This window comes from Camelus ferus, chromosome 23 (genome assembly GCF_009834535.1).
Source record: "Camelus ferus isolate YT-003-E chromosome 23, BCGSAC_Cfer_1.0, whole genome shotgun sequence".
In the NCBI taxonomy this organism is placed as follows: Eukaryota; Metazoa; Chordata; class Mammalia; order Artiodactyla; family Camelidae; genus Camelus; species Camelus ferus.
In genome coordinates, this window is record NC_045718.1 from 13,109,964 (window position 1) to 13,136,430 (window position 26,467).

At 58.9% G+C, this 26,467-nt stretch overlaps 2 protein-coding genes across 6 annotated transcripts in view; one reads left to right on the forward strand and one right to left on the reverse strand.

The window, feature by feature from the left end:
- LGR6 (leucine rich repeat containing G protein-coupled receptor 6) overlaps positions 1-15,403 on the forward strand; it is an 88,757-nt gene extending 73,354 nt beyond the window's left edge. For 2 of the 5 annotated variants that reach the window (XM_032466910.1, XM_032466912.1), the window contains 9 exons: positions 582-650; positions 1,726-1,797; positions 2,620-2,685; positions 3,462-3,533; positions 3,893-3,964; positions 5,289-5,414; positions 6,230-6,408; positions 9,593-9,673; positions 11,419-15,403. In XM_032466910.1, coding sequence (XP_032322801.1) covers positions 582-650; positions 1,726-1,797; positions 2,620-2,685; positions 3,462-3,533; positions 3,893-3,964; positions 5,289-5,414; positions 6,230-6,408; positions 9,593-9,673; positions 11,419-12,647 — 1,966 coding nt within the window. In that variant the 3' untranslated portion in view covers positions 12,648-15,403. Of the gene's footprint in view, positions 1-581; positions 651-1,725; positions 1,798-2,619; positions 2,686-3,461; positions 3,534-3,892; positions 3,965-5,288; positions 5,415-6,229; positions 6,409-9,592; positions 9,674-11,162; positions 11,293-11,418 lie in introns of all 5 variants that reach the window. The other 3 variants (XM_032466911.1, XM_032466913.1, XM_032466914.1) reach the window with 2 other exon arrangements.
- Positions 15,404-18,846: 3,443 nt separating this feature from the next.
- UBE2T (ubiquitin conjugating enzyme E2 T) lies at positions 18,847-25,586 on the reverse strand. Its single transcript, XM_032466916.1, has 7 exons — positions 25,513-25,586; positions 21,843-21,996; positions 21,203-21,272; positions 20,076-20,181; positions 19,859-19,957; positions 19,657-19,740; positions 18,847-19,211 (listed from the first exon to the last, which is right to left on the reverse strand). The coding sequence occupies exons 2-7, from the start codon at positions 21,949-21,951 to the stop codon at positions 19,062-19,064; spliced, it is 618 nt and encodes a 205-aa protein (XP_032322807.1). The 5' UTR covers positions 21,952-21,996; positions 25,513-25,586; the 3' UTR covers positions 18,847-19,061.
- Positions 25,587-26,467: the final 881 nt, after the last annotated feature.

Genomic DNA, 26,467 nt, shown 5'->3' on the forward strand with positions numbered 1-26,467 from the left:
ATTGTTCTAATGCCCACCGCAAGTGCCACCTCTACAGAAGACCTCCCCCGGGCGACACCCCGCCCTCGGCAGCACTGGCGCAGCTGAGACGTCAGGGCACGTCCCACTCTCACGTGCTCCGCCCTGCACCGCGTGGGTGCGGCCGAGGCTCTCCTGCAGGGCAGGGACCAGGACCCTCACCCGCGGGGTGGGCTCCTGCCGTGCGCAGGCCTTGTGGTCCCTCCGAGATGGCGCGGCCGGAGGGGAGGAGCCGTCAGTCCCAGAGAACCTGCGGGGAAGCCCTGAGGAGACAGTTCAGGGGAGACCCGCTCTCTGAGGAGCAGCTGGGCAACCAAACACTTTTTCAGAAGCCCTCAAGCCAATTTAAAGGGGCAATCCCCACGGTCTTGCCCGTGTTTGGGGCCCCCGGGGCCTGCCGGGCTTGGCAGAACTGGCTTAGGGAAATGGCAGTGTGGAGCTGGGCCTGAGCAGCTGGGTCACTGGAGGGAGGTGGGGGAGGATGGCGTTCCCCAGGAGTGGAGTCCCGCAGGGAGGTCCCCAGGGCTGACCCCACCCTCTGAGCTCTGTGCCTTCGTTTCCAGGTCCCTGAATGGCGCCACGAACATCCAGGAGTTCCCGGATCTCAAAGGCACCACCAGCCTGGAGATCCTGTGAGTGGACACTCTTGCCCCCATCTCGTCTGGCCCCGTTGCCCCCGGGAGCTCTAGACTCTCTGCTCCCCACACCGGGCCTTTTGCTGTTGGCTCCAGCCTGGCCCCAGGGGCCTACAGCTACCTCCTGACCTGGCCCTGCTACAGGCCAGGCCGGAGTGGCCAGTGGTTCAGGGGTGAGGAGGCTGGTCCTCCCTGCTTTTCCATCCTTGGACTTCTCGGGCATGACCTCAGAGCTCCCCACCCCAAGCCGTGGTGCACTGAGGACCCTCGAGGGGCAGGAGGCTGTGACACCCACCTCCTTCTCTGCTCTGAAGCTGGATTCCAACAAAGACTTTCTCACAGTTTCCACTTTCTGTCTGGTAGAGCAGGGGAGGGCGTCTGAGCACAGTAGGCCCTCAGAACACTTTGAGAAGACAGGACAGCCATGCAAACGCCCAGAGTTAGTGTCAGGAGGTCGGCTGTGTCCCCGCCTCGCCGGGCCGCGGGGACTGGAGCTCCCTTTGTGCCCCTATTGTCTGCCCCAGTGGACTTGCGGGCATCTGAAAACTTTTCCGTGAGGGAAGTAACAGTTCCCCCAGGACGACCTTGGCCTTGGGGCTCTCCTGGGACACCCTGTCCCTAAGGCCGGCTGCTGTCCAACCTGCCCACAGCCCGCTCACCCCCACCCCGCCCCCAGGCACAGGGAGCAAGCTTTCCACTTGCTTCCCACAGCTCCCTTGGGGTTGGTTTTTCTGTCCACTCCCCGTCCATGGCCACCCCTCCTCTCTGTGGGGAGCAGAGAAGAATCTGGGCCCTGTGTGGCTGGAGACATTGGGAGACATGGGAGGGACCTGATGGGGTCAGGAAGGGGCTGCCTGCAGGACCGTCTGCCAGGCAGAGCCCCAGCTGTGCCCCTAGTCTGCCCGACCCGCACCTACGCTGGTCCCAGGGAGGCACCTTCTCTCCTCACCCCACCCCGCCCTGGCCCCCCACCTCTCTTTGGTCAGCTCCCAGGTCAGCGTCAGGCCCCGGCAGGGGGACAGCTGGGCCTGGGCCTGGGCCTGGCACAGCTCCGCCTCTGTTCTCCCTGCAGGACCCTGACCCGTGCGGGCATCCAGCAGCTCCCTCCAGGAGTGTGCCAGCAGCTGCCCAGGCTCCGAGTCCTGTGAGTTCCCCACGCATCCTCCAGTCTGGGCTGGGCCCCCCCCACCTCTGGCCCCTTGGTCACCCTTCCTGGAGGGTGGACAGCTTGGGCCCTCGTCTCTCGTTCAGGGAAAAGGATGGGGTCTCCTGGGTTGGGCTGGGGTTGGGGCCCAGCTCTGCCGCTCACTGGCGTGGGCACCTGGGCTCACGCTTCAGTGTCTCGCAGCTTCAGCTGTTTTGTCTGTGATACATTTATGAGGGTTGAAAAAATACACGTAAAGCACCCAGCACACAGTGGGTCCTCCAAAAGGGGCTCCGGTAAGGCACCCAAGTCTACCTGGGAGGTCTGACCCTGCTGGGACTGCGGAGGCATCTGCGTGTCCTGTGCCGTCAGGCAGCAGCCTCCCCCCAAGTCTGCCTGGACGCTGAGGCTGCTCACCACGCACCACAGCCCACGGCAAGACGGGGCGCCCGACACGGGCCAGCACCAGGTGTGTCCAGGGACGGAGCCCTGGGCCTGGCTGTGCCACTGACAGGCAGCGTGTCCCTGGGCAGGCCCTGCCCTCTCTGTGTGCCTCAGTCTGACGAGGGTCTGGGCCAGGTGACCCTAGGGGCCCGGCTCATCGTCCTGACGTGTGTGTCCCTGCCGGGGCCATTCCTCACCTGCACGCCCTTCGCTTCCTGCTCCCCGCCCCCAGGACCTCCCAGGGCCCTGCAGTGGGGAGGTGCCTGGGGTGGGCGGAGGCTGAAGGGGGTCCAGTGAGGAAACGTACCCTGGCTGAGGTGTGTCCGCAGCCGGGTCCAGGGTCCCCAGCTCACCCTGGCCTTGTCTCCCTCTCCCCAGGGAGCTGTCCCACAATCAGATACAGGAGCTGCCCAGCCTGCGCGGGTGTCGGAGGCTGGAGGAAGTGTGAGTCTGGGCGCGGTCGACCTCTCTCCCTCCCTCCCCGGGTTCGCTGAGCCCCGAGATTAGGAGGGATGTCACAGATGACAGTCCAGGAGCCGGTGCCCAGAAGGTGGCTCCTTGGGGGTCAGCGCAGCACACGATGGGCAGTGGCTCAGGGCAGGTGGGCTGGGCACGGGGTGGCCTCGGGGCCAGAGGTGCAGTTTCCCATAAGCACGCACGTGCACGCATACCCAGGGCAGGTGGGGCCTGAACTGAAGCTTCAACAGGGACCTGGAGCTCTTCACAAATTCCCTAAGCTTCGCTCACCCGGGGCCTCCTGACCTCCATGTCTGTGCCCTGTCCCAGGCAGGGCAGGGGAGAGGCGAGGGCCTGTCCTGCTTGTCTAGATGCTGGAGGAAGGAGGGCCTTCACTGTTGCCGAGGCCCAGGGTCCACCTGTCACTCAGACGCCAGTCCACTGAGCTCTGCTTCCCAGCCTGGGACACCAGGGGCTGGGCCGTGTCCTGCTGCTGGGTGAGGTCAGCTGGGCTGGGAGCCAGGCCCCGTGGGAACCCTGGAAACTGACCCCCTCTGGGGCCACAGGGACAGCTTTGTGGCTTCGTGGCTTCGTCTGCAGACCCACTTCCCCAAGTCACCCGATCCCTGGGCTCTGTTTGACTCTGAAGACTTCCTCGGGCTGGGCTCTTCCCACGCCAGGAGGAGTGGGGTCCTCTCCTCTCCTCCTCCCAGTATGGAGGGGTCTGGGCCTGTGGGCTCATCCAGCCTCTCTTGCTGCCCTAGTGGCCTCCGGCACAACCGCCTCTGGGAGATTGGAGCCGACACCTTCAGCCAGCTGACCTCCCTGCGTGCCCTGTGAGTGCCGGGGGTAGGCCTCCCCTCCCTGCCTGGCCGTACCCCGTGAGGACCCCCAGCACCCAGGGGTCGGTGACCTGCATGCAGGCTCTGCACCCCTGGCCCCTGCACACGTGGGAGGAACTGCCTCCCCGCCACACGGCTTCTCGGGCCACTTCTCCTGCTGCTGGCGGAGGTGGGCCAAGCAGCTCTGAGGCCAGGCCCCCTTTTGGGGGCCACAGCCAAGTCGGGAGCTGCCAGCGGGTGCCTCCTCTTCCTTCAAGGCTGAGGGTCCTGCTCTGGGGGCGGCTCAGGTGGGGGCAGATGAGGGGGAACCTGGGACATCATTGTCCCCTCCTGTCCATCCTCTCTGCCCATAGGGACCTGAGCTGGAATGCCATCCGGTCCATTCACCCTGAGGCCTTTGCGACCCTGCGCTCCCTGGTCAAGCTGTGAGTGCCCGCTGCCCTCTCCTCCTGGGTGCTGAGGCCAGCCGGGACTGTGGGCTGGCCCGTGGGGGCAGGAGAGCCCCGCCGGGGCGGGACGTGCACACCTGTTACTGCACGTCCTGGGGCATGGGCTCTGGCCAACCAGTCATTCTCAGCCCATCTGACCGACTATGGGGCCCAATAAATGGAGAGCCTGCCTCCTGCAAGGCCCACAGCGTCCCTGCACAGCCTCAGCCCCCAGCACCGCTGGCCGGGTGGGGATGGGGTGGCTGCAGATGTGGGGGCCGGGGCTGCGGACGGCTCAGCGGGCCCCTGCGTGAGCATCACCCCAGGGGCTGCCATTTTGTAGGGCAGCATCATGGGTCCCCAGAGTCACACAGGACGTAGCAGAGAGTGTGTCAGGCCCACGGCGCGGTCACCAGGTTGGAGCTGGAAGGGCCCCTGATGGGGCAGCTTCTTCACTGCGTGAAGGGTGGCCTCCCCAAGTGTCCTAGAGGCGCGTCTAGCAGGCAGGGCCCTTTCTGATTGGCGCCAGCCTGGCCACAGGGACCAGGCGGCCCCACCCCTCACGTCGCAGGTGAGGCGGCAGACGCCCCGTGGTCTCACGCAGCTCCTACCTCCATCTTCCCACCCCTGTCTGCTCCCCACCTGTCGATAGGTCAGGTGGGCATTTCTGTCCCTTTGAAAGATGAGGACGCTGAGGCTCAGGCAGACTTGTGACTCCCTCGGTGACATGGGAGCTGGCGACGGTGCCAGGCCTCTTGCTGTCCAGCCCAGGCTCTTCTGTGATGCCCAGTCTGTGGTCCTGGTGTTTGGTCTGGAGCCCCAGCTTCCTCTGTTGCTTCTCTGGTGGGAGGCTGGGCACATCCTTACCTCTGGCCACGATGCCGGCCCTGAAATGGAACAGGTGACCAAAGTCCCGCATGTGGCCAGATGGCCGCTCTGTCCAGTCCCCAGCTGTGTCCTCTGTGTCATCAGAAGGGCAGGAGGGGGGAGCACACAGCAGGCAGAGCTCCTGGTGGGGGGACAGGGACACAGACGGGATGTGGACTGGCATGGCGGCTGTGGTCTCGGGGCTATGTTACCCATGAGCTGGGACCTGGGCTGGCTTGGCGGTACCTTGAACGGCCCCGGCGTGCAGTCAGCACCTGGTATCTGGTGGGTGAACGGAGGGGTTGGGATGGTGCCTCTGGCCACCCTGGCTGCCTCCTCCCCAGCGTCCCTGCTCCTCTCTGCTGGTCCTCTGTCCTTCCCTCCTCTCTTCAGGACAGCCCTGCCCCCAGCAACCCCACTGACCATCACTAACCCTGACCATCTGTCGTCCTAGGGACCTGACGGACAACCAGCTGACCACACTCCCCCTGGCTGGGCTCGGGGGCCTGGTGCACCTGAAGCTCAAAGGGAACCCGGCTCTGTCCCAGGCCTTCTCCAAGGACAGTTTCCCCAAACTGAGGTGAGGCTGCCCATCTCCACACCTACAGAGGCTCACCACAGGGCAGCTGGCCCAGCCAGGGAGGGACAGGAGAAATTCTGGTGGCCCAGAGTCTGGCCAAGACTGGTAGGAAGGGCTCCCCTTCCCCTCATCTCCTCAGTAGCATGTCCCTGGCACAATCCCAGCCCTGGGGGGACCCTGGACCCCTCTGAAGACAGAGGTCAGATGATGGGAAGGCCCCATGCCCACTTGGGCAGCGTCCACGGCTGAGCCCAGGCTGATGGGCAGGAAGCAACTGTGTGGCCAGTCCTGGAGCCAGTGCCCCCTCCCCGGCTTCCTGCCACCCACCCACCACCTCCTGCCCCACCCCTGCCTCCTGCCCCGCAGGCCTCCTGCCCCTGGCTTCCTGCAGCCTGTGGGTACCTACTCCACCTGCTGAGGACCCGGCCTGACCCACAGGCACCGAGCCCAGCTCCCACGTGCCCAGGGTGGGGTCGGGCACAGGGCCGTGTCTCACCAGGGACAAAGGTGAAGAGTCGCCAGCAGAAGCCCTGTCTCCTTAGACGTGAACTAGGAGCTGCTGCCCGGGGTGGGGGCAGGGGGGTCAGAGCGCTGGGTGCTGTGTGACCTTGAATGAGCTGCTCCCCACTCTGAGCCTGCTGAGGGACTCAGAGGGTCCACCCACCTGCCATCTCAGTTCTCAGATGAGGGAGGAGGCTGGAGCCAGCCTCCAGGCCCTTGGGAAGGAAGCCTGGGAGGCTGCCCACACAGTCATCAGGGCGCCTTGGGGCCGGAGGGCGGGTGCAGGGGCCGGGCCCTCAACATCCCCGAGGCAGCCGTCTCACCCCATCCCCCAGGACCCTGGAGGTGCCCTACGCCTACCAGTGCTGTACCTATGGCGTCTGCGCCAGCGTCAAGGCCTCTGAGCAGTGGGAGCCCCAGGACTTCCAGCCTGAGGACTGGGAGGCTCCGAAGAGGCCCCTGGGCCTCCTTGATGGACGACCCGAGAGCCACTGTGAGTGACCAAGGAGGGGACAGGAGGGAGAGGATAGAGGGACCCCAAGGGGGAGCCAGCAGCGGCTGCAGAGGGGAGGGAACTGCCCCTGTTTGCACCTGTCTCCCAGGCTGGGGAGGAAGCGGCAGTGCCCATCTGGAAGGTTGCCCATGCCACGTCTTGTGCACCAGCCGGACCCTCGTGGCTCACAGCCCCTGCCCCACGGGCCCCGCCACGCGGCCCCTCCTCACCATGTGGGCCCTGCCACGCGGGCCCTGCTCACCACACAGGCCCCGCTATGCGGGTGGGCGTAGAGGACACAGCCGTTTTCTACTCAGGGTTAGACTACATCAGTTACACTAACCTGCTTCCAGAAAAGCCCCCTCACGCCCTGCCCGGCGTTGGCTGAGCACCCCAGGGGTCACCGCTGCCCCTGCAGCCACCTGGTGAGTCTCCCGGAGACTCCAGAGGCCCCGGGCGTGCTGGGCCAGCACAGCACCGCCGTCTTGGGCCACGTGGGCGCCTGCTCAGGAGGAGAAGGGCAGAGGCATAAAGGCTGGAGACAGGTGGCCAGGGGGCTTCTGAGGGACCCTCTCCCTGCTGGTCTCAGACGGAGGGAGAGAGACGGGCTTCCGCGCCCTGCCTGGTGGTGCCGAGCCGGGGGGGGGGTGGGGGCTGACCCCGGCGTCTCTCAGTCTCTGACTCCCTCTCCAATACATCCGTGGAGAAGCTAAACAGAAAATCGAGCCCCAAATGTGTACGGGGAACACTCACAGCAGTACGGACAGACCTGGGCTCCACCTGGACTAGACCATCCACGGGTCCCTCTCCTCGTCTGAGAAGCGAGTGGGACATTCATGTCTCCCGGGCTAGGATCCGCAGAGGGGAGCGTGTGTGCCCCGTCCACGGTCACTGCTGAGGGCTGGGTGCCCTCGCTTGTCCGCACGCCAGAGGGGTAGCCGGGCGTCCAGGAGGCCGGCATCGGGCCGCGCTGAGGTGAGCCGGATCCCCTCCAGAGAGGGGTGAGGCCCTGCGGGCGCCCTGGGCTGCAGGCGCTGCGCCCGGGACACTCCCAGTCGCCTGCTCTTTCCTCTCGGAGGCTGGAAGAAGGAATGGAAACTTCCTTCCTCAAGGGGAAAGTTTCCACCAGGCTTACGTCTTAGGGAACCACAGGGCGTCGGGACTGCGGGCTGCCTGCCACCGGAAACGGGAGCTGGCAGGGCCCCCCACTTCCTGGGGCAGCTAATTGCCCGGGGACGGGGGCCAGGGCCTAGCTGGCAGCCAGATCCCACTTCCTCCTCCTTTGAAGGGTGGTTACTTAACACCGTGGCTGTGACTTTCCGGCCTCAGATGGAGCCCATGGGTTTCACCTCTTGCATTTCATTCACGCATTCTGACTTCAAAGCATTGCTGAGCCTGGTTCTGGAGAGCAGGGGTGGGCAGAGCGTGGTGCCAGAGAGGATGAAGCACGAGGCGGTGGGCACTCCCAGGCCTCCTGCCCACCCCACTGGGCAGCTCCACGGAGCCTTCCTGCCTCCCGGGAAAATTCCCAAATCAAGTGCTGACGCTTCAGGTGGGAGGAAGGCTCCACACAGGAAGTGAGTGAGCCAACGGTGGGGACGAGTGTGGCATCGCCTGCCCGGCCTGTACCGCGGGGCACAGCTCCTGAACCTGTGCCGTGTGCAGGCGCCCCTTCCAGCAGAAGCAATCCTCCCCCGCCTTTCCCAGTGCGACTTGAGAAACCAAGTTCTCATTCTTAAAAAAGTCTTCCAATGATGAATTATCACTGTGAAAGAGAGTTCTGTCTTTATAAGCTATAAAATGGTTTCAATGATCATTTTTTATTTCAAGGTTCCTATAGAATTTGCTGCTTCCTGAGATGTCCACCCCCCTCCCCCCGCCCCAGGGTGGTTTAAGAAACAGCAAGAGTGAATAAGAAAAAACCCGTTTGATACAAACATGTAACAGAGATTCTTTCTAATCCTACTTCCTCAGACTAACAGAATGGCAGCGCCTAGACTTAGACTCAGCGTAGAAGTGCCCTTTCTCACAGCAGGAACTCTGCACAGCTCCGGCATCTGCAAAGCTCCCCTCACTGCCTCCCCGCGGCTCCCCGCAAATCGGCCCCTCACCTGGGAAAGCGTCACGATCGCACAGCCAGGCTCTGTGGCCAGAGGCTGGGTTTGAATTCTGCCCTGTCGCTCACTGCTGTGGGGCCCAGGGCAAGGCCTTAACTTTAAGGAGCCCCAGTTTCCTCACCTGTCAAGGGGTGCCCAAGGGGTGCCTGCCTCCCACAGAGGCCGGAGGGTTCATGAGACCATGAGGAAGAGGGCTCGCTGGGCGCGGCGCCTGGAGGATGAGTGCAGGAATCTTCACCCTGCTGCCGAGGAAACTCACTAGTAGGGACTCCTGGCCTCGTTCATCCCCACGGCTCCCTGAGAGCAGGGCCGCATCTCATGCCCCCCACCCGCCCCCCACTCCTCCGTGTGCACCCAGCCCTCAGCACGTGGCGGGCACCACACTCAGCACACATGGACCTCCAGCCACCCCCTTGATGGACGGTTCTTGTGCTGGGAACACGATCGTGACGTGAGAACCAGGACTTCCCGAGTAGGTTGTGATTAGCCTCCTCCTCCGATCCATCGGTTGACCCTGGTTCTAGCCTCCAGGACAGTCTGCACGCAGGGGTGTGGCTCTTCATGCCCGCCCCCCTGCAGCTCTTTGAGGACAGCATTTCTCCTGCTCACCCTGCCTTTCCCGAGTCCAGCACCCCCAGCTGCTCGACCACCTGCACCATCCCCAGTCCACCTCCAGCTCACTGTCTGTCTCAGGAAGTCTTCCCTCTTAGTGCCTGGTTTTCCCAGCTGGACACGGAGTCACAGCGGTGGGCGGCCAGTGTGGAGATGCATGTGACCCCTGCCCCCAAGCCTCCACCCTGACTCTAGGCCGTGCTGAGCTCGAGGGCTGCCTGGGTGGGTGGGGGGGGGACACAGGAAGAGCAAGGCTCAGGCGTAAAGGGTCTCACCGCAGATAAGCCACGTGTGGATAATAGGGAGCTGACCACATTTACCCTGGGGCCGCCAGGATGCCGTGCCCAGCAGACTGTGTTGGGCAGGATGACGTCTTGGAGGGCAGGCATTTGGAGAAAAGTGAGGCTCGGCTCACACCAAGACCAGGGCCCGAGCCGCTTTCTGGTCCCCCTCAGATGACCTGGACCCGGACGAGCTCCAGCTTGAGATGGAGGATGCCAGGCCACACCACAATGTCCAGTGCAGTCCTCTTCCAGGTGAGGTGGGGAGGGCAGGGGCTGGGGGAGGGGGGCTCTTTGATGAGTTCAGCCCAGGGCCGGGCCTTCTGGAGGAGGACAGCCCCCTCTGGTCATTCCTGGGGAAGGGGCTGGAGTTCCGTCCCTTGGGTGGCTGCTTGGGGGAGTGGCTGTGGAGGAGGGGAGTCAAAGCAACAGTCACAAATCACCAGTGAGGGCTCATACACTGCGAGAAGCAGGGAGGATGTCTTGGCCCCACTGCTCCTTCCGTCCGAGGCTGAGTCCTGAGGCCCCGCGAGCCCTGCGGGACCCCTGGTCTGCCGTCTCTCGTGCTTACAGCCCTCTGGCTGTAAGACTGCACGGTATCCCTGGGTAGCTTGGCCCAGCACTGCCTGCCCCGTGCGGCCGACCTAAATCTGTCTTGCTGTCGGGAGAGAGAAAATTCTCCTCCTTCTGGGCGCAGCCCACCCTCTGTTTAGCGTGATGACCCCTCCCTTGGGTACAAACCGCCGAGGGCCGCCCCGGAGGGCAGGATAGGATCCGCTCAGGACAAGTGGAGGGCAGTGGCCGACGTCCCTCCCGCCCTTTCCAGTCCATCCCCTCCACCCCAGCGGGGCCCCTCGAAGGCCCCCAGCACCTGCGCTCCGCGCTCGGCGGCTGCAGCGCGCCCTCTAGTGCCAGCGGCGGCAAGCGCACCTGGAGGGCAGGTGGGGCTTCCAGGCCTGGAACCCAGGGGTTCCATCGCTGAAAACCCGTGGGGTCACGAAGCTCCGAGAGACAAACTCACTCGCAATCGCCTTCACAATAGCCAAATTAATTCCGGTGTGTGTACCCTCACTGCCCAGACGCCGAAAACAGGCGTTTGAGGAACGTGAGGACGTGGGAAACTGTGCATAATAAAACTTTAACTTAAAAAAGAGCATAGGGAGCTATACACAGTAAAGTCCCGATTTAGTTTAAAACCTGTATGTGTATGTGTGTTTTAAAAATGCTGATAGGAAACAGCAGAACGATGAGTTTTCGCTGAGGGGCAGGGTCATAAGAGGCTTAATTTTTCTGTGTTATGTTTTCCAATTTTTCTACAGTTGCCATCTATTATTTGGTAATCAGGGGGAAAATATGTTCAAGAAATAGCTTCCACAAAAGCCTCTCAAATTCCTAAGCTGCCGAGCAGCACATTGAAGAACAAGGGTCTAAGTTCAAAAGCAGGGAGGAAACGGCATGTCCAGAGCTACAGGGCTGTGTGAGGCCAGGGCCTGGGGAGCCAGAAAATCCGGAGGCCCCCTTGCTCTGACTTGCCCAGCAGGCTTTGCCTCCCAGGACGACTGGGTCGGGAGCGTTGAACGTGGCTGCAGAGGCAGGGAGGCCCCTGGGGCCGCCGCCTGGCTGGGCCCATCCTCGGAGGGACGCGGGGCCCGGCACCCCTGGCTCCCCCGTGGGTCTCCCCAGCCTGTCCCCAGGGCTGGTGCCTCTGCACTCCTCAGGCCAGCCATCCCGTCCTTTCTTCCAGACACTGCTCCGTGGGGGGACTTCTTTCCCTACCCTCTCCTCCAGGCAGGGCTTGCGCTGCCTGTCTGTGCTGTTGCGTGTGGTCTGGACTGCGCGCGCGTTTCTCTCATGCTGTTTTCCATACGTCCTGGGTGAGCGAACCCCCCTGCAGCTCCGTGGAAGACCTCCTTGTGTCCCCAGTATTCCCCCAGCCCCGCCCCCCAGATGGCAGAGGCTGCGCTGCACCCAGGACGAGCGTGCGGTTCTCTCTCCCACAGGCCCCCTCAAGCCCTGCGAGCACCTGTTCGGGAGCTGGGGCGTCCGCCTGGCCGTGTGGGCCGTTGTGCTGCTCTCGCTGCTCTGTAACGGGCTGGTGCTGCTGAGCGTGTTCGCGGGCGGGCCTGGCCCCCTGCCCCCGGACAAGTTTGTGGTGGGGGCCATCGCGGGCGCCAACACCCTGACCGGCCTCTCTTGTGGCCTCCTCGCCTCCGTCGACGCCTTGACCTTCGGCCGGTTTGCAGAGTATGGCGCCCACTGGGAGGTGGGGCTGGGCTGCCAGGCCACGGGCTTCCTGGCCGTGCTGGGGTCAGAGGCCTCTGTGCTGCTGCTGACTCTGGCGGCCGTGCACTGCAGTGCGGCCGTGTCCTGTGTGCGGGCCCGCGGGAAGGCGCCCTCCCCTGGCAGCGTGCGGGCGGGGGCCCTGGGCTGCCTGTTGCTGGCAGGACTGGCAGCCACCCTGCCGCTAGCTTCCATCGGGGAGTACGGGACCTCCCCACTCTGCCTGCCCTACACTCCACCCAACGGCCAGCCCACAGCCCTGGGCTTCGCTGTGGCCCTGGTGATGCTCAACTCCTTCTGCTTCCTGGTGGTGGCCGCCGCCTACGTCAAGCTGTCCTGCGACCTGCCCAGGGGTGACCTGGAGGCTGTGTGGGACTGCACCACTGTGCGCCACGTGGCCTGGCTCACCTTCACTGACGGGCTCCTCTACTGCCCCGTGGCTTTCCTCAGCTCCGCCTCCGCGCTGGGCCTCTTCCCAGTCACCCCCGAGGCCATCAAGGCCGTCCTGCTGGTGGTGCTGCCACTGCCCGCCTGCCTCAACCCCCTGCTGTACCTGCTCTTCAGTCCCCGCGTCCGGGAGGACCTGCGGTGGCTGCGGCCCTGCCTGGGGGCCCTTGGTCCCCTCCCCTACACGGCCGCGGGCAAGCTGGAGCAGAGCTCCTGCGACTCCACCCAGGCCTTGGTGGCCTTCTCCGATGTGGATCTCGTCCTGGCCGCCCCTGAGGCCAGGCAGCACCCCGGGCTGGAGACCTACGGCCTCCCCGCAGTGACCCTTGCCTCCCGCCGGCAGCCAGGGGGCCACTTTGCAGAGCCGGAGGAAACCCGCTTTGGGAACTGGCCACTCTCCATGGACGGACTGCTTCTGGGAGCTGAGGGGGCTATGCCGGTGGGCGGGGGCTGGTCAGGGGGCAGGGGCTTCTCTGGCTCGGCCTTTGCCTCACACTTATAAATGTCTCCCCCCACACCCTGTTTCCGTCCCCTCTCCCCCAACAACGAATGAACGCAGCTTGTAAAATAAATTCAACCGAAACTCATTGTAACCAGGAAGCAGGTGGCCTGTCCCTGCCCACTGGCCTCCTCTCCCCTGGGCCATTGCCTGCATGTCCTTGGCCTGGTGTCCCCGTGGCCTCGTTCTGACCTCTTCCTTGTCGCTTGTGAAACTGAGAACCCGGGTCTTGATGTTTGTCTGCTGAGGGAGGTGAGGGGAGCGAAGGACAGTGACTGGGCTGGGGGCCCAGAGGGTCCAGGGTCAGGGTGTGGTGGGCAGGAGACTGAGAAAGGCCTGGAGGGGTTGCCACAGGCACCTCCCCCCCAACTCCTCGTGGATTGGATGCAGAATGTGTTCTGAGTCAGCTAGTCTTCAATACGCCATGGAAAGGAACCCCTTGTGAAAGTGAGTTTGGGAAATGGGACCCTCCCTTCCTTAGAGGATGACGGCACAAGGCAGCAGCGGAATCTGTTCAACTTGGTCTAACCCAGTTCTGCAAACTATTTAACTGTCGGTGACCGAGAACCTGGGGCTCCCTCCTTCCTGGGGCTGATCTGAGCCTTGAATGGGAGGCGTTTGCTCTGCCTTGGGTGCCAAGAGGCGGTGACTCCTATGTGGAAAGGAGCTCTGAGTCGCCCCACGGATGGAGACAAAGGTGGGGTGACTGGTGAGCCTTGACTTGTAGGAAGTTGTCCCCTTCCTCACAGCTGCCCCCCCCCCCAGCCCGCAACCAGTGCCCCCAGAGTCAGGGCCGCAGTGCGAGTGGCACGTGGGGAGGGGCCTCGTTGGAGCCGGAGTCATGGGGGCAGGCGTCCTGGTCCATGGAAAGCCACGAGCTTGCAGGTGGCCCGCGGCCGTCCTCCACCTGCTCTGACAGACCCGGGACCTGCCGAGCCTCCAGCTGGTGGGGAGCGGGTGTAGAGGGAGGGGGCAGAGGTGGTCCCACAAACTGTTGTCATCACTCCAAAAGCCCAGTAGATGTTGTACACTTACCCGAAATGAGAGAAGTAAAGTTTCTCTGTGTTCGCCCGGACTTCCAGCAAGTCCGAGTGTTACTCAGAAGACTATGAAGCTGACTTATCTCTTTGATTAGACTCAAAATCGGAAGTCTGCCAATAACGCAGCGATGTCAGCGCACATCCGTCTGAGGGGCTGCGGTGGCCGAGGCGGTGGCTCCGTGTCCTGCCTGGGCAGCCGTGCCCTCCCATCTCCTCTCGGACCCACTGGGGAACTCCCAGCACCTCGGCCCACTCCCCGGGGAATCCTGCTCAAGCTGGGATTGGAAGACTGGGCTGCACAGGGCCCCTCTCTGCCTTCCTGTGTCCACCTCACACCCAGCTTTCCCCTCCTGGGAGAACCGCAGGTTTCAGGAGTGAGCAGGGAGGGAGGAAGGGCAGACGCAGTTCCTCGTAGGCCAAGAAGTGAGGGCGGCGGGAGGTGGCCAGAGTCCTTGGCCCTTCCAGCCTGCCTCCCGGCTACCTCTGCCCTGGAGCAGGAGTCCTCCCACCCACAGCCTTGTCCCTTTGGGCCGCCCCATGCCCCGCAGCTGAGATGCCAATATTTGGGTCCTTCTGGTGGTAGTGCAGCAGTGGGGGTCGATGTCCCCAGTCTCCCCTCTCTCCTCTGTAGAGGGTGAGGAGCGGGAGCTGCTTGGGGAGGGGCGCACATGTCCCCTGGGCCCTGGGCCATCGGCACAGCCCGGGGGCTGGCGTCGCTGCGCACGCAGAGGGAGCAGAGGCAGTCCCACTCACTCGTGTTTAGGTGCCCTTGTGTGCGCGGGACTGGGTTAAAGAGTTTGGAGGAAGCAGCGAACAAGCTGGCCTGTCTGTTGCTCAGATTCTGGGCAGCTTTCAGACCCAGGCCTGCTTCTGGGGTTTCCTGATGCCATGGCCCTCCGGAGGCAGCTCGCTTTCCTGTCCTTGGGCGGTCGTCTCCCCCTCGGCCTTGGGGATCTTCTCCCCCAGCTTCGCGGGGAATGGTGCCCCCAAGACAACTGTGTGGGCCCTTCTCGAGGGCAGGGAGGGAGGGAGACAGTTTGAGCTCAAGGAAAACCTGCGAGCTCGGGGATGAGAGCCCAGCGCCCAGTGCCCAGCGCCCCTCTGGGAGAACACCAGTGCCTTCAGAAGGCCGGGCCCCTCTTCTTGAGGACAGGACTCCAGGCCCCTCTGTCCCTGTGGCCCTACTGCAGGCTAGGCCACAGCTGCTCTTGCCAGGCTGTCTACTTGTGCGGAGCGGCAGCAGAGGCAGTGTCTCCACACATCTAGGACCAGAAAGGGCAGGGGGGCTGTCACCCTGCTGCCAGCTGAGGGCTGCTCTGCTCTCAGAGACGGGCCGCAGGTGCCCCGTTAGCCAGCTCCCCCTCGCCACCTTTAAGTTACAGACCTTCCATGAATTTAGTTTTGAGTAAGCAGTCCGTTCACATGATTCAGAGGCCGTGTGTCTTTTCCCACGTCCCAGCCCTCACCGGTTCTGCCTCCGGGGTCTTCAGGCACAGCCAGACAGATGCACCTGTGTTCTCATCCTTCTCCCTCCAAAGAGCCTGCCTGCCACAGTTCTGCTCTGCTTGGCACACCTGCTGATTAGCTAACATCATTTGTAAAACATTTGGCTTTCCCCAGTTATGCAGACACACCATGCCTGTGATTCGTCCCCTTCTCTCGGACATTTGGGTGTCTCAATCTTTGCTCTTACAAAGAGCACTGCCACGAGCCCTCTTGGAACGAGGCCCCCCCGCACGTGTAAGCACATCTGCAGACGTCTTCCCGGAAGTGGGCCAAGGGTGGCTTCTGAGTGTCGGGATCTTTTCTTTACCTGGAGGCGTCTGTGTACCTGTAACCTCTGCCCTCAGGTGCCCTCCCAGTGCGTCCTCTGCCCCAGCTCCCAGGCTGGTGGCCCTGTTTCCTTTCAGCCTGTCCATGGGCAGTGTCCTCAGAGACTGAGTGAGAACTTATCTGACCAGCCGGGTCATAGGTCAAAGGTCAACTGATGGGCTGATCCCTTAGGCCAGGCCCATCTCCTGGCGCAGTGCAAGGATGGCCATGTGTAGGGTCCTGCTGGACAAGGCGTGGCTGCCCCCAGGGGACAGTGGACATGGCGGGGAGGGTCCAGCAGAGGGGACCTGGCTGCCCACAGGGGACAGTGGACATGGTGGGGAGGGTCCAGCAGAGGGGACCTGCTGGTTTCACGGACTGCCGTATCTTCAATCTTTTTCACAAAGAAGGTGTTCAGTTAATTCCTGTTGGGGAAAAAAAAAACAGAATTAAGAAAGTAATACATCTCCGAATTGTAGAATAGATAAACAAGATTATACTGTATAGCACAGGGAAATGTACACAAGATCTTGTGGTGGCTCACAGAGAAAAAAATGCGACAAGAAATATATATATGTTCATGTATGACTGAAAAATTGTGCTCTACACTGGAATTTGACACAACATTGTAAAATGATTATAAATCAATAGAAAATGTTAAAAAAAAAAAAATACATCTTCGAAGACCTGAGTTTAATCCACAGCTAAACCACCTACTAGTTGAGTGAATTCTGTCGGATTAATCACCCTGAGTCTTATCTTGCCCACGTGTAAAATGGGAGTAATAATCTCAAACTCAAAAATCGTGAAGATAATTTTGAAATAACACACAGAATGTGCCCAGTCCATTATCTGGTCTCTGTGGGATAAATGAATCAGCAGAGATGGAGACACCTAAGCAGACCTCGCCCTGAAGAGGACGCCGGCCAGGAGGTGGGGTCGCAGAGCAGCAGACGCCTCTTGTCTGAAGGGGCCCATCCTGTCCCCGAGATCGGCCACTCAACTCAGCTGCCCGGCCGGTCATCACAGCCCCCTCGAAGGAAAGCAGGCTGGCAGCGGTGGCGTCCCCGACCCTCTTCTTTCTAATAGCTCCTCCCTGGGACACCGCAGCGGCCGAAGCCCCACCCCGTGGTGCCCTCTCCTTGGGCCGGGCTGCCCTGATGCTCTAGCCGCCACTGGCCTTTCTCCTTCCGGGAGCTCCAGGCCCAGAGTGGGCCGCGACCCAGGCTTCTTAGCTTGTTGTCTTTGCCACAGTAACTGGTCCCAGGATGGGCTCCCATCACCAGTGCTTCTGGAGACAGCAGTCGGGAAGCCCGACTGGACTTCCATTCATGAGCCAACAGTGGGTTTGCCCCGGGGAGTGTTAGAGCCCTGTCACTCGCCCCGAGGAGGAGCCAGAGAGACCCCTCGCTGCCTCCCCCACCCACGGCACCCAAGTAACCCCGCTGACCCGTCAGCTCCTGGTGGAGAGGGCGTGTGTGAATGGGGTTTCGGCAGACAAGGAGCGTGGTTGGGATGGGCTATCAGGTGGGGAGAGGGGTCCCTGGGCAAGAGAGTGCGTGCTGGAGGAGGGGAGAGGCTGGGCAGGGGGAGATGAGGAGGTAACTGAAGTTAAGCCGACACCTGCAGGCCCTGTCCTCAGACCTCACGGGTGGCTTTGGCATCACAGAACCGCTGGGCGTCGCACTGGGACGCACCTTAGAGCACGAAGCCTCTCCTCGTCTTGCGGAGGGGGGTGCTGATGGGGGGGTGGCCTGTCAACCCAGGGCCACTCTGGGGCCTCAGGGGACAGATGTGCACACGTCAGAAGTGTCCGCAGTCGTTACGAGTGGTTCTGGAGTCACAGGCCTGGGCTTGACTCCCAGATCTACCGGTGGCAGCCAGGGGGTCTGGGGTCCTGCTAACTTCTCTGTGTCGTCACCAGCAGAGTAGAAATAGCAACAGCACCCGCACTCTGAAGGTTACCGGGAAGAGTAGAGATTTTTCGTGTAGAGCTGAGCTTGGCGCCTGGCACACAGTACGCGCTTGAGAAGTGTTAGCTGTTATCATGACTTTATTCAAAAATGAGGACGCTCTGAGCTGTCTTCCCGCCCAGCCTTGAGAATGCTTGAGATGGAAAAGGAGGGCACCGGGGAGGTGGGCATGAAGCCCATGGGGCAGTGGGTCCCAGGGGGCCCTGGGGAGGGAGGGAGAAGCCCCGCACACACAGAGGTCAGTGGGGAGCCATCAGGAAAGGGAGAGCCGGGTGTCCCCCAAAGGGACCACCTCACCACCTGACCCTATCTAGGGAAAACCCAGACACTGACTCCCCCCAGAAGCTGCCTCTGATGGGAAGTCTGGGGGAAGATAGCCCTGCAGACATCTTGTGAAGTACAGAGTTGCAGGTCCTGGTTAAAGGACACAGGCAGTGGGAGGAAGGGGTCTAGTCTGGTGGGAGGGGGTCGAGGGTGAGGCAAGCACCAGAGGGCAGAAACCCTGCCCAGGAGTGGGAGGGGGCAGGGAGGAAGACTCACTGGACAGCCCGTTACCAATGGAGGCTGAGGGCTGGAGGGGAGGGTGCTCTCTGGGGGCCACTTGCTGAAAAGCAAGGAGGAAGTGGACTGTGTTCCCCAGCAGAGCACACCTGCGCCCTTCCCTGGCCTCTTCTGGTCCCTCCAGGCTTCCCTGTGTGGGATCTCAGCTGCCCGGCAGCTGGCCAGGCGGGGGCCGCACACACTTGGCTGGAGAAGCAGCTCTATTTGCAGGTGCTGAATTCCCGCAGCAGCCAAGGGGCAGACGGCTGAGACACCACAAGGTGGGTAGTACAATCTGTCCTCACCTGGGGGCCTTTGGGGAGGAGTGGGGGCAGCAGGGCGGGGGGACTTGGAATCTGCGGTTGACCACTCACGGGGTCACCTCTGCTCTTAACTCAGGGAACCTTGCTCTCCTGGCACCTCTGGGGCTGCCCGTGTTTGGACCGCCCCCACGCCCGGCCCTGCCAGCACTCTTCCCGCAGTACCTGGTCAGTCCCACAGCCGCTCGGGAGTCAGGTGCCCCTGTGACCCCCCCGTTCCGTGGGAGGGAGCTGACCAGTGACGTAAATCACAGGCAGGGAAAGCTCCAAGAAAAATTAACAAAAGGGCACATACCTTAACCCACTGTGTCAAGCCTTCTGAAAACCTAGAGTCCTGGAAATGAGGTGGTCACTGAACTGTCTCTCCAGCTGTCTGCACCATGCCTGTCACTCACTGTCTGAGCGATGCCGGTGAGCTGGCAAAGTAAGCAGACAGCTGCAAGCACTTCAGCACTCTTACTGCACAGCTCTCTGGCCAGTTTGCTCCCAGACACACATTCAATATAAACACACACTCAAAATTAAATAATTATTTATTTTTCAGGTTTAAAAGTTGAAATACATATATACAAGCTAAATAAAACAAACTAAGCTCAGAGAACCAATGCATGGCAGAACATACAAATACACAAGGTCTGTTTTTTAGGATACAAAAATGGTAATGTCATCAAATACAGAGAAACGTTCCAGAAATGTAGGCACATTGGACCATCTTGGCAAAGACTATATTGACTAAGATGGCCCAGGACAAACCCTCTGAACATCGGGGCAGAATTTCTTTCCTGTGCCTCCCAGCTGCCTGGCTCTCCTCTTCTGCACTGCGCCGCGCCCCTCCGCATGTCCTGCCTCGCGCAGATCTTCAGGCATTCCTTCCTCATCAGCCTAAAAAGGAGCGGACAGGAAATACTAAGAGTTCACACCAGCACCAGGTGGACAGCAGCGTGCTGTACACGACCTCCAGGACGTGTGTCCTCTGGGGTGTGACGTTCTCTCCAAGAACATCCTCCTCAGTCTCCTACGTGGTTTAATTGTCCGCTCTTTCACACGCAGCATGAGCCGCTACTGCATTGAGTCAGGAGCACGGCGCAGCTCAGGGAGAGCCAGAGCGCGCCCACCTGCTCCTGGACTCCAGATGTTGTTATAGGAGGAAACTCCGTAAGCATAAACCGGGGAAGTTTTTCCTTCTCCCTTCTTCCATGACGGTCCCTTCCCTCCCGCCCCTCCACACTTCTGCAAATGGTCCCTTCTCAGTTAAAACAGGCCAGCGCGCCACCCTGGGGCGCAGCACAGACCATGCAGCAGCACTGGGGCTGTGCGGACGCTGTACCTCCTGCCTCTGTCTCGCGTGCTTCTCCGTCCACTGCCTGGCATTCTGGAGGAAGACCGGCTTATTATACTTGAATTCTGAGGACTGAGATGAAACCAGGGTCAGTGGAGAGAAAAGTGACCGGTCACTGTGGCCGCTCCCCTTCCCACCGTGCGGAGACGGGGTGAGGGGAACGTGGCTGCGGCGGGGCGGGGGCTCTTACGATGTCGGCCATGAGTGGGTCATCGGGGTTGGGCTCCGACATGAGCTGCTGAACAGAAGTCAGCACGGCCGCAATGTTGAGGGACGGTCTCCAGGCGCCCTGAACAGACAGACAGAAGGGCAGTGGCTCTTGTGTTACTAAGAATGTGCTTCTCGGCACAGGTTTTACAGACGGAGACCACAAAGGGCGAAGGGTCAACCCTCTATCCACCACTCACTTTTGGTGGCAGTTTGAGAACATCTAGGCAAATCCTTCCCGCTGAATCAATGTTTGGGTGGTAGATTGGTGTCAGAAATCGGACCTGAGGAGGTTCAAAGGGATACCTTTGAAAGCACAGGAGAACAGACTTCTTACTAAAATACTGCTTCTTAGTACACATGAACAGCTTGCTGGTGGCTGATCAGGAAGATAGCCTTTCCCCTAATTTTTATCATGGAAATTTATAAATAGAAAAGTTGAGATCATAGTTTTGAAAACCCTCTACATCCATCACTTGGATCAAGTCACTTCACCCTCTAAACACTTCAGCATCTCCTGAGAATACGGTCACTCTCCCGTGTAACTGCAAAACTACCAGTCAACCTATAAAATATTCAAAATTTCTCCCAATATCATCTGCTATTCCAATTTCCTCAACTATCCCAATTTTTTTTTTTTTTACAGAGAGGCTTTGGAAACCAGGATCCAGTTCTGATTTATACACTGCATTTGGTTATTACATCTCTTCAGAGAGACACAAACCTTGGAAAGTCTCGGTCTGTTTGCAGAACTGGTGTGTCCCGTGACTAAGCCACTTCTCCCAGTGCTTTAACCAGTTTGGCCAGGGTCCACACATCACAAACTGCACAGCTGCAGCTCACCTGAAGAATGCCTTCAGGACACCTGGGTCAGAGGGGCCTTATCACAGAGATAGAAAGACGGGCTGCTAGGTGCCGGGGAGGGCTTGGGAGCTGACCAGGTGTGGGTGGGGCTTCAGCTGGGGAAGACGAGGCAGCTCTGGAGATGGACAGTGGGGATGTGCTTAATGCCACTGAACTGTCACTTCAAGTGGTTTAAATGGTCATTTTTATGTGTATTTTACTACAATGAAAAGGGGGGGGGGACTTCAGATGTGATCTAGCCCAGTTTTAAGAGAAAGAAACTGAACTCCTGTGATATAAAATAATCTGCCCCCCTCCACAAAACAAACAAACAAAAAAACTTACCTAAGGTCACATTAAGTCAGGATAAGACCAGGATTAAAATCCAGGTCCTTTAACACCTGCATTTAACACTCAACTCCATCACTCTGTCTTCCAATAACTATGCTTTCCCCTGGAAATTCAGAATATAATTCACACTGACCTCTCAGGAATGTTAACTTCCAGCTTGAAAACACCTTTTTCATAAGGTGTGTTGGTCTCACCTAATATTTCTTTAAAGAAAAAAAAAGAAAAAGAAAAAGTTAAGAAGGGGGTCAGATGATCTGCATTTTACCAAACCAGACGGACAGAATGCAGGCTGTGGCCCTAAGGGAGAAGCTGGCTCCGGGACAGTAACTCTCTCAGGCTTTGCAGGTCCTCACACAGTGTACAGTGCACCCCAAGCTGGGGTCAAACAAAGAACACACAGACGATCAGCACAGAAGGTGGGAGACACCGCCCACAGGCCATATCCAAGCTGCAGGTCTGCTTGGTTTGGACGGCAGGATTCTCATCATTTGCGTTTCCCGTCTGGCCTCGCAGACATCTGAGATGGTGATCTTTGGTCTAAACACTGCTTCAGAGCTGATACCCGAATCCTGGCTACAAATCAGCAAAAGTAGTAAAAGGCCAAAGACGAAATACCATGAAACCCTTTCTAGACGTAAACAAGTCAGGCAGAAAGGTGGCAGGGCCATCTTTTCCCTGCAGCTGTCCCCTACTTCAGAACAATACACAAATGTTCAAATTTCAGCATAACCTCCGACAGGGGTGTGACATCTCTGCCTCGGTGTGACACCTACGAGCTCGCAGGTCGTCCATCCGGTCAGCATCCTGCCAGCACGTGATGCCCGGGGGTGGCTCTGTGGCCAGCAGGCTCAGCTCTCTCTTCAGACGGGACGCTCTCTGCATGGTCCCCAAGGAGAAGGACTCACACGTGGCTACGGCTGGAACTCCCTAGGGAGAGAAGCGGCCACCACGGAAGCGTCAGCAGCAGTGACTGGGGTTTTTAGCGCGTGGTTTCAGTTTAGGGAAGGACAGAGAGGGTCCTCATATTAATCTCTACTCTGAGGAGGGGGTCTGAGACCCTTTCATTCCCTTCTGGTGATCTCTTCGAGCTAGTTGTCCAGCACCCTGATCCTAGTGCCAGCACCCTACCTCGACAACTTGTCTAACAGAACAGAACCCGTAAGAACTGAGCATGTGGTGCTCCTGCACACTCCACGTCCCAAGCCTGGACCAGGGGTGTCACATAAAATACAAGAGCCCCAGTTAAATTTGAATTTCAAAAAAATAACATGAATTTGTAGTATAAGTATGTTCCCACAAAGGAAAAAGAACAGAATATTAGTGAGCTGTAGAATAACATTAAACAGATTTAAGTGGGGCATGGTGGGGAGGGCAGAAAACAGTAAGACACCTCCTAATTAAACTGCAGAGAACCAGGGATAAAAAGTTAAAAGCATCAAGGGGGTGGGGAGGCATTTTACATACAGAGGACAGAGATAAAAATGCAGCAGACATTTCCTCAGAAACATCGTATGCCAGAAAACAGTGGAGCCTCTTTAAAATACAAAAAGAGAAAAACTGTAGACTAATAATTCTGCATTGGCAAAAATTAAGGAGATAAAATGGAAAAAGAATTCTAAGAATAAATCTTTGTGACTTTGCATTGTGCAAACTCTTCTTACACATGACACCAAAAGCACAAGAGACAAAAGAAAAAATAAACTGGATTTCATCAAACTTCAAAGCTTGTGTGCTTCAAAGAACACCATGAAGAAAGAGAGGAAAATCCATAGTAGGAAAGAAAATACTCACAAATCATACTTGATAAGGGACTTACCTGTATCCAGGACATATAAATAACTCAATGATAAAAAGACAAATAACCCAATTGAAAATGGACAAAGGATCTGAATAGATGCTTCTCCACAGAAGATGCACAGATGACTAACAAGCACATGAGAAGGTGCCCAACATCACTAGTCGCCAGGAAACTCAAATCAGAACCACACTGAGATACAGCTTCACAACCACCAGGACAGCTATAACCAAAGAGACAGTGTCTAAGTGTTGGTGAGGACGTGGAGACACAAATCCCCACCCACTGCTGCTGAGAAAGCAACATGATGCAGCTGCTTAGGGAAACAGTCTGCCCGTTCCTCAAAATGGTTAACAAGGAGTGCCTTGTGACCCTGTAATTCTATCCTGGGTACACAATCAAGAGAACTGAAAACCTACCGACATGAAAATCTGTACGTGAATGTTCACAGCAGCACTATTCCTAACAGCCCCAAAATGGAAACAACCCAAATGCCTGTCAACCAAAGAACGGAGAACCTAACAAACCAGGGTATGTCCATACCACGGGGTATCGTTCAGCAATAAAAAGAAAGTGATTCACCAGTTCCATTTCTGGGAACAAATCCAAAGGAAACACAAACTCCAAGAGCTGTCTGCACCCTCATGTTCAGGGCAGTACTGTTTACAATAGCCAAGACATGGAAACATGCATCGATGCGTAAGGCTAAAGAAGCTGTGCCACATACCCACAATGGAATATTATTCAGCCATAAAAACGAGGAAATCCCACCACTGGCAACAACAGCAACGGACCTTGAAGGCTCTATGCTCAGTGAAGTAAGCCAGACAAAGACAAACACTGTATGATCTCACTTATACGTGGAAAGGTCATCTTTCCAAGCAAGGCCTTCTACAGAAGCAGTGTCTTGACAGGGTCACCACATTTCTGGATCTGGTTCTCAGTTCTACAGCCTAAAAACCCAATTTGGCAGTAAACCTACAGTTGACAGGGCTTTGATGTACCAATTCATGTCAAACCCACAAAGACTTAAACATTAATTAAAAGGTCAACTTATTAATTTGAAAGCTACAGTAAAATGTTTAATTCCTCACCTTCTCTCCCAAAGTCATTTCTATTTGGAAAACTAATTATAATCAGATTACCTGGTGAGCATGGATTGTCACTAGCTGCACGGTTGTAATTCATTATAATCATAACTTAAATTGAGGCATCTATCTTAACCCCGGGGACATATTTACAGGTGACTAAATTTGTGTGTTGGTTGGGTCAAGACATGCCCCTCAGTTGTGTAGCGAAGACAGAATGGGCCTTTGATTAGGGCCTTCTAATCGCCAGGCTGTTGCTCCCCCACAGTTAACACACTCTTTCGGAAGTATTTAAATAGAATTAATAATACTACAGGCAAATTAACACATTAAATAGACTCAGTCACACTACAACAGTCTTTCATGTAAATTACTCTTTAAGCTACTTCCGGATTTCCTCAGCCACACCTTTAAGAACGGCACCTCCTGGATCTGGTCACCCCACTAGGTGATTAAGCACACCTTTGTATACAGACCCTTACTACCTTTTCCTCAGTAAGCAGACACGGAGACCCTCAAAGTCAATAAAGCAAATTTGCACCAGTAATAATGTGCACCTTCACAGAAGGTGAGAACACAGCGGAAAGGCTGGTGAAGGGGTTAGAACAGGGAGAGAGCAGGTAAGCGATTTCTCTAACGGAAGCCACCAGACCCCAGTCTCACCACATTAACACAAATTGGCATACGGCTCTCCTTGGTTCAAAAACCATCAATTATTATTTTCTGGGTATTAAAGGTTCTTTGCAACGTATGCCCAACTCATGTTTCCAGCCGCATATCCAGTAACCCGGGCCCACAAACGTCTGCCCAGCCCCATTGACTTCCACCGCGGCCAACTCGCTCTGAGTTGTCCTTCACCCCGATGGCTTCTAGCACCAGGGCGGGTTCCCTGAGGGCAGGTCCCAGTCTTTTAAAGTTGTTTTAATCAACAATGCTTGCCTACTAGCAAGCAGCCCAGTACTAAGCTTGAAAAATTAACAAACGAAACGTGCATTTTGGGTTTCTCTTCAGGGGGAGGTAATTAGGTTTATTTGTTTATTCTTGGAGGTAGTGGGCATGGAACCCAGGACCTCCTCCATGCTAAGCACGCGTTCTGCCACTGAGCTGTACCCTCCCCCCGAAACGTGCGCTTTGGACACAGAAGAGAAAGATGGAAACAGAACAGCCAGAACGCAGACCGCGGCGAGGGCAGGGCCCTTACCAGGCTTTTCCCTGCAGGGCAGGGGGTCCGCGGGCCTGGGTGATGGCTGGGGGGGGGGGGGGGGTCGGCCTGGGAGTGATGACTGGGGGGACTGGGGGTTGGCCGGTGGGGAGCAGAGGCAGCCGGGATGGGGGGTGGCTAGGGTGGGGGCAGGGGGCTCGGCCCGGCGTGAGGAACGGCTGGGGCGGCCGGGGGTCTAGGGGACCGGCCGGGGGCGCGCGCCCACCACGGCTGCCAAGACAGCCAGTGCCTCCGCTCCACAGCTGCTTGTCCGAGAAGAGGAGACTCCCACATGGGGCAAAAAGGACCCTCCCTGCCAAGACTCACGCAGCCCCGGCTCCGCGGACCCGCTCTCCTACCTGCGCGGACGTCCCCAAGCGAAGCGGCGCGTGCCAGCTTGCACTGCGACTGCGCAAGCCCGACGTTTGCGTCCTCCCCCGCCTCCCGCCCCCGAGGGTTGTGATTGGCTCGGCGCTCCTCCCGGGGAGGAGCGCGGCCTCCGATTGGCCGGGCTCTGAGTTCGCTTTCGAACGCGAGCGCGGGCGCCGCGGGGACCGTTACGAGGCGGTTGCAGCGGTCGGCTCTGTCTGGGAGGGAAGGGCTGGGCGCCGCCCCGCAGGAGGCACAGTGGGAGGAGCCGGGAGCCCGTGGTCCGCAGCGGGGCTGCGCGCCGCGGGTGTTTCACCGAGGACGTCGGAGCCGCGGGGCCGTCCGCGGTACTCGGACCGCGCTGCAGCCGCGCGCGCCCTCGCCTCCCTCGAGCGCCGGGCGGCCAGTCCTCTGGAGCCCCCGCGCTCTCGAGGACCGTCCCGCCTTCCACGCGGGGTCCTCGCCCGGCCGGGGGGGCGAGCCCGCAACAGCGGCGTAGGAGTCACAGACGGGAGCCGTGTGCCCGGTCCAGTCGGCTCCCCACTCGGCCGCGGGGTTTCGCGCGTGCCGGGAGCCGCACTCACGGCGGCGCAGTGTTTTCCGTGCTCGTTCCGGAGCGGCTGCTTCTGTTACCACCGAGGCTTTCTGCTTTGATGCCTTCGGGGCTTCCTCTTCACCCCAGCGCCAGCTGTGTGACCGTCGCGGTTCTCTCTTCAGAACTGAGACTGATCGCTTCCTTGGGTGTTTTTCTCAGAATTGAGTCTTAAGTGTCTCTCAGAACCCAGAACTGTGCCGAGTCTGGTGGGAAGGAGGGACGGTATGATAAAACAAGCAAATACCGGTCGTTTCGGGAACCTAGCGGAAAGACTCAGATGAAAGAAGACTCCCTGGGCTAGACGTACATTTTCCATTTGCCCACCAGGGGGAGGTAGGGTAACCGGTGGG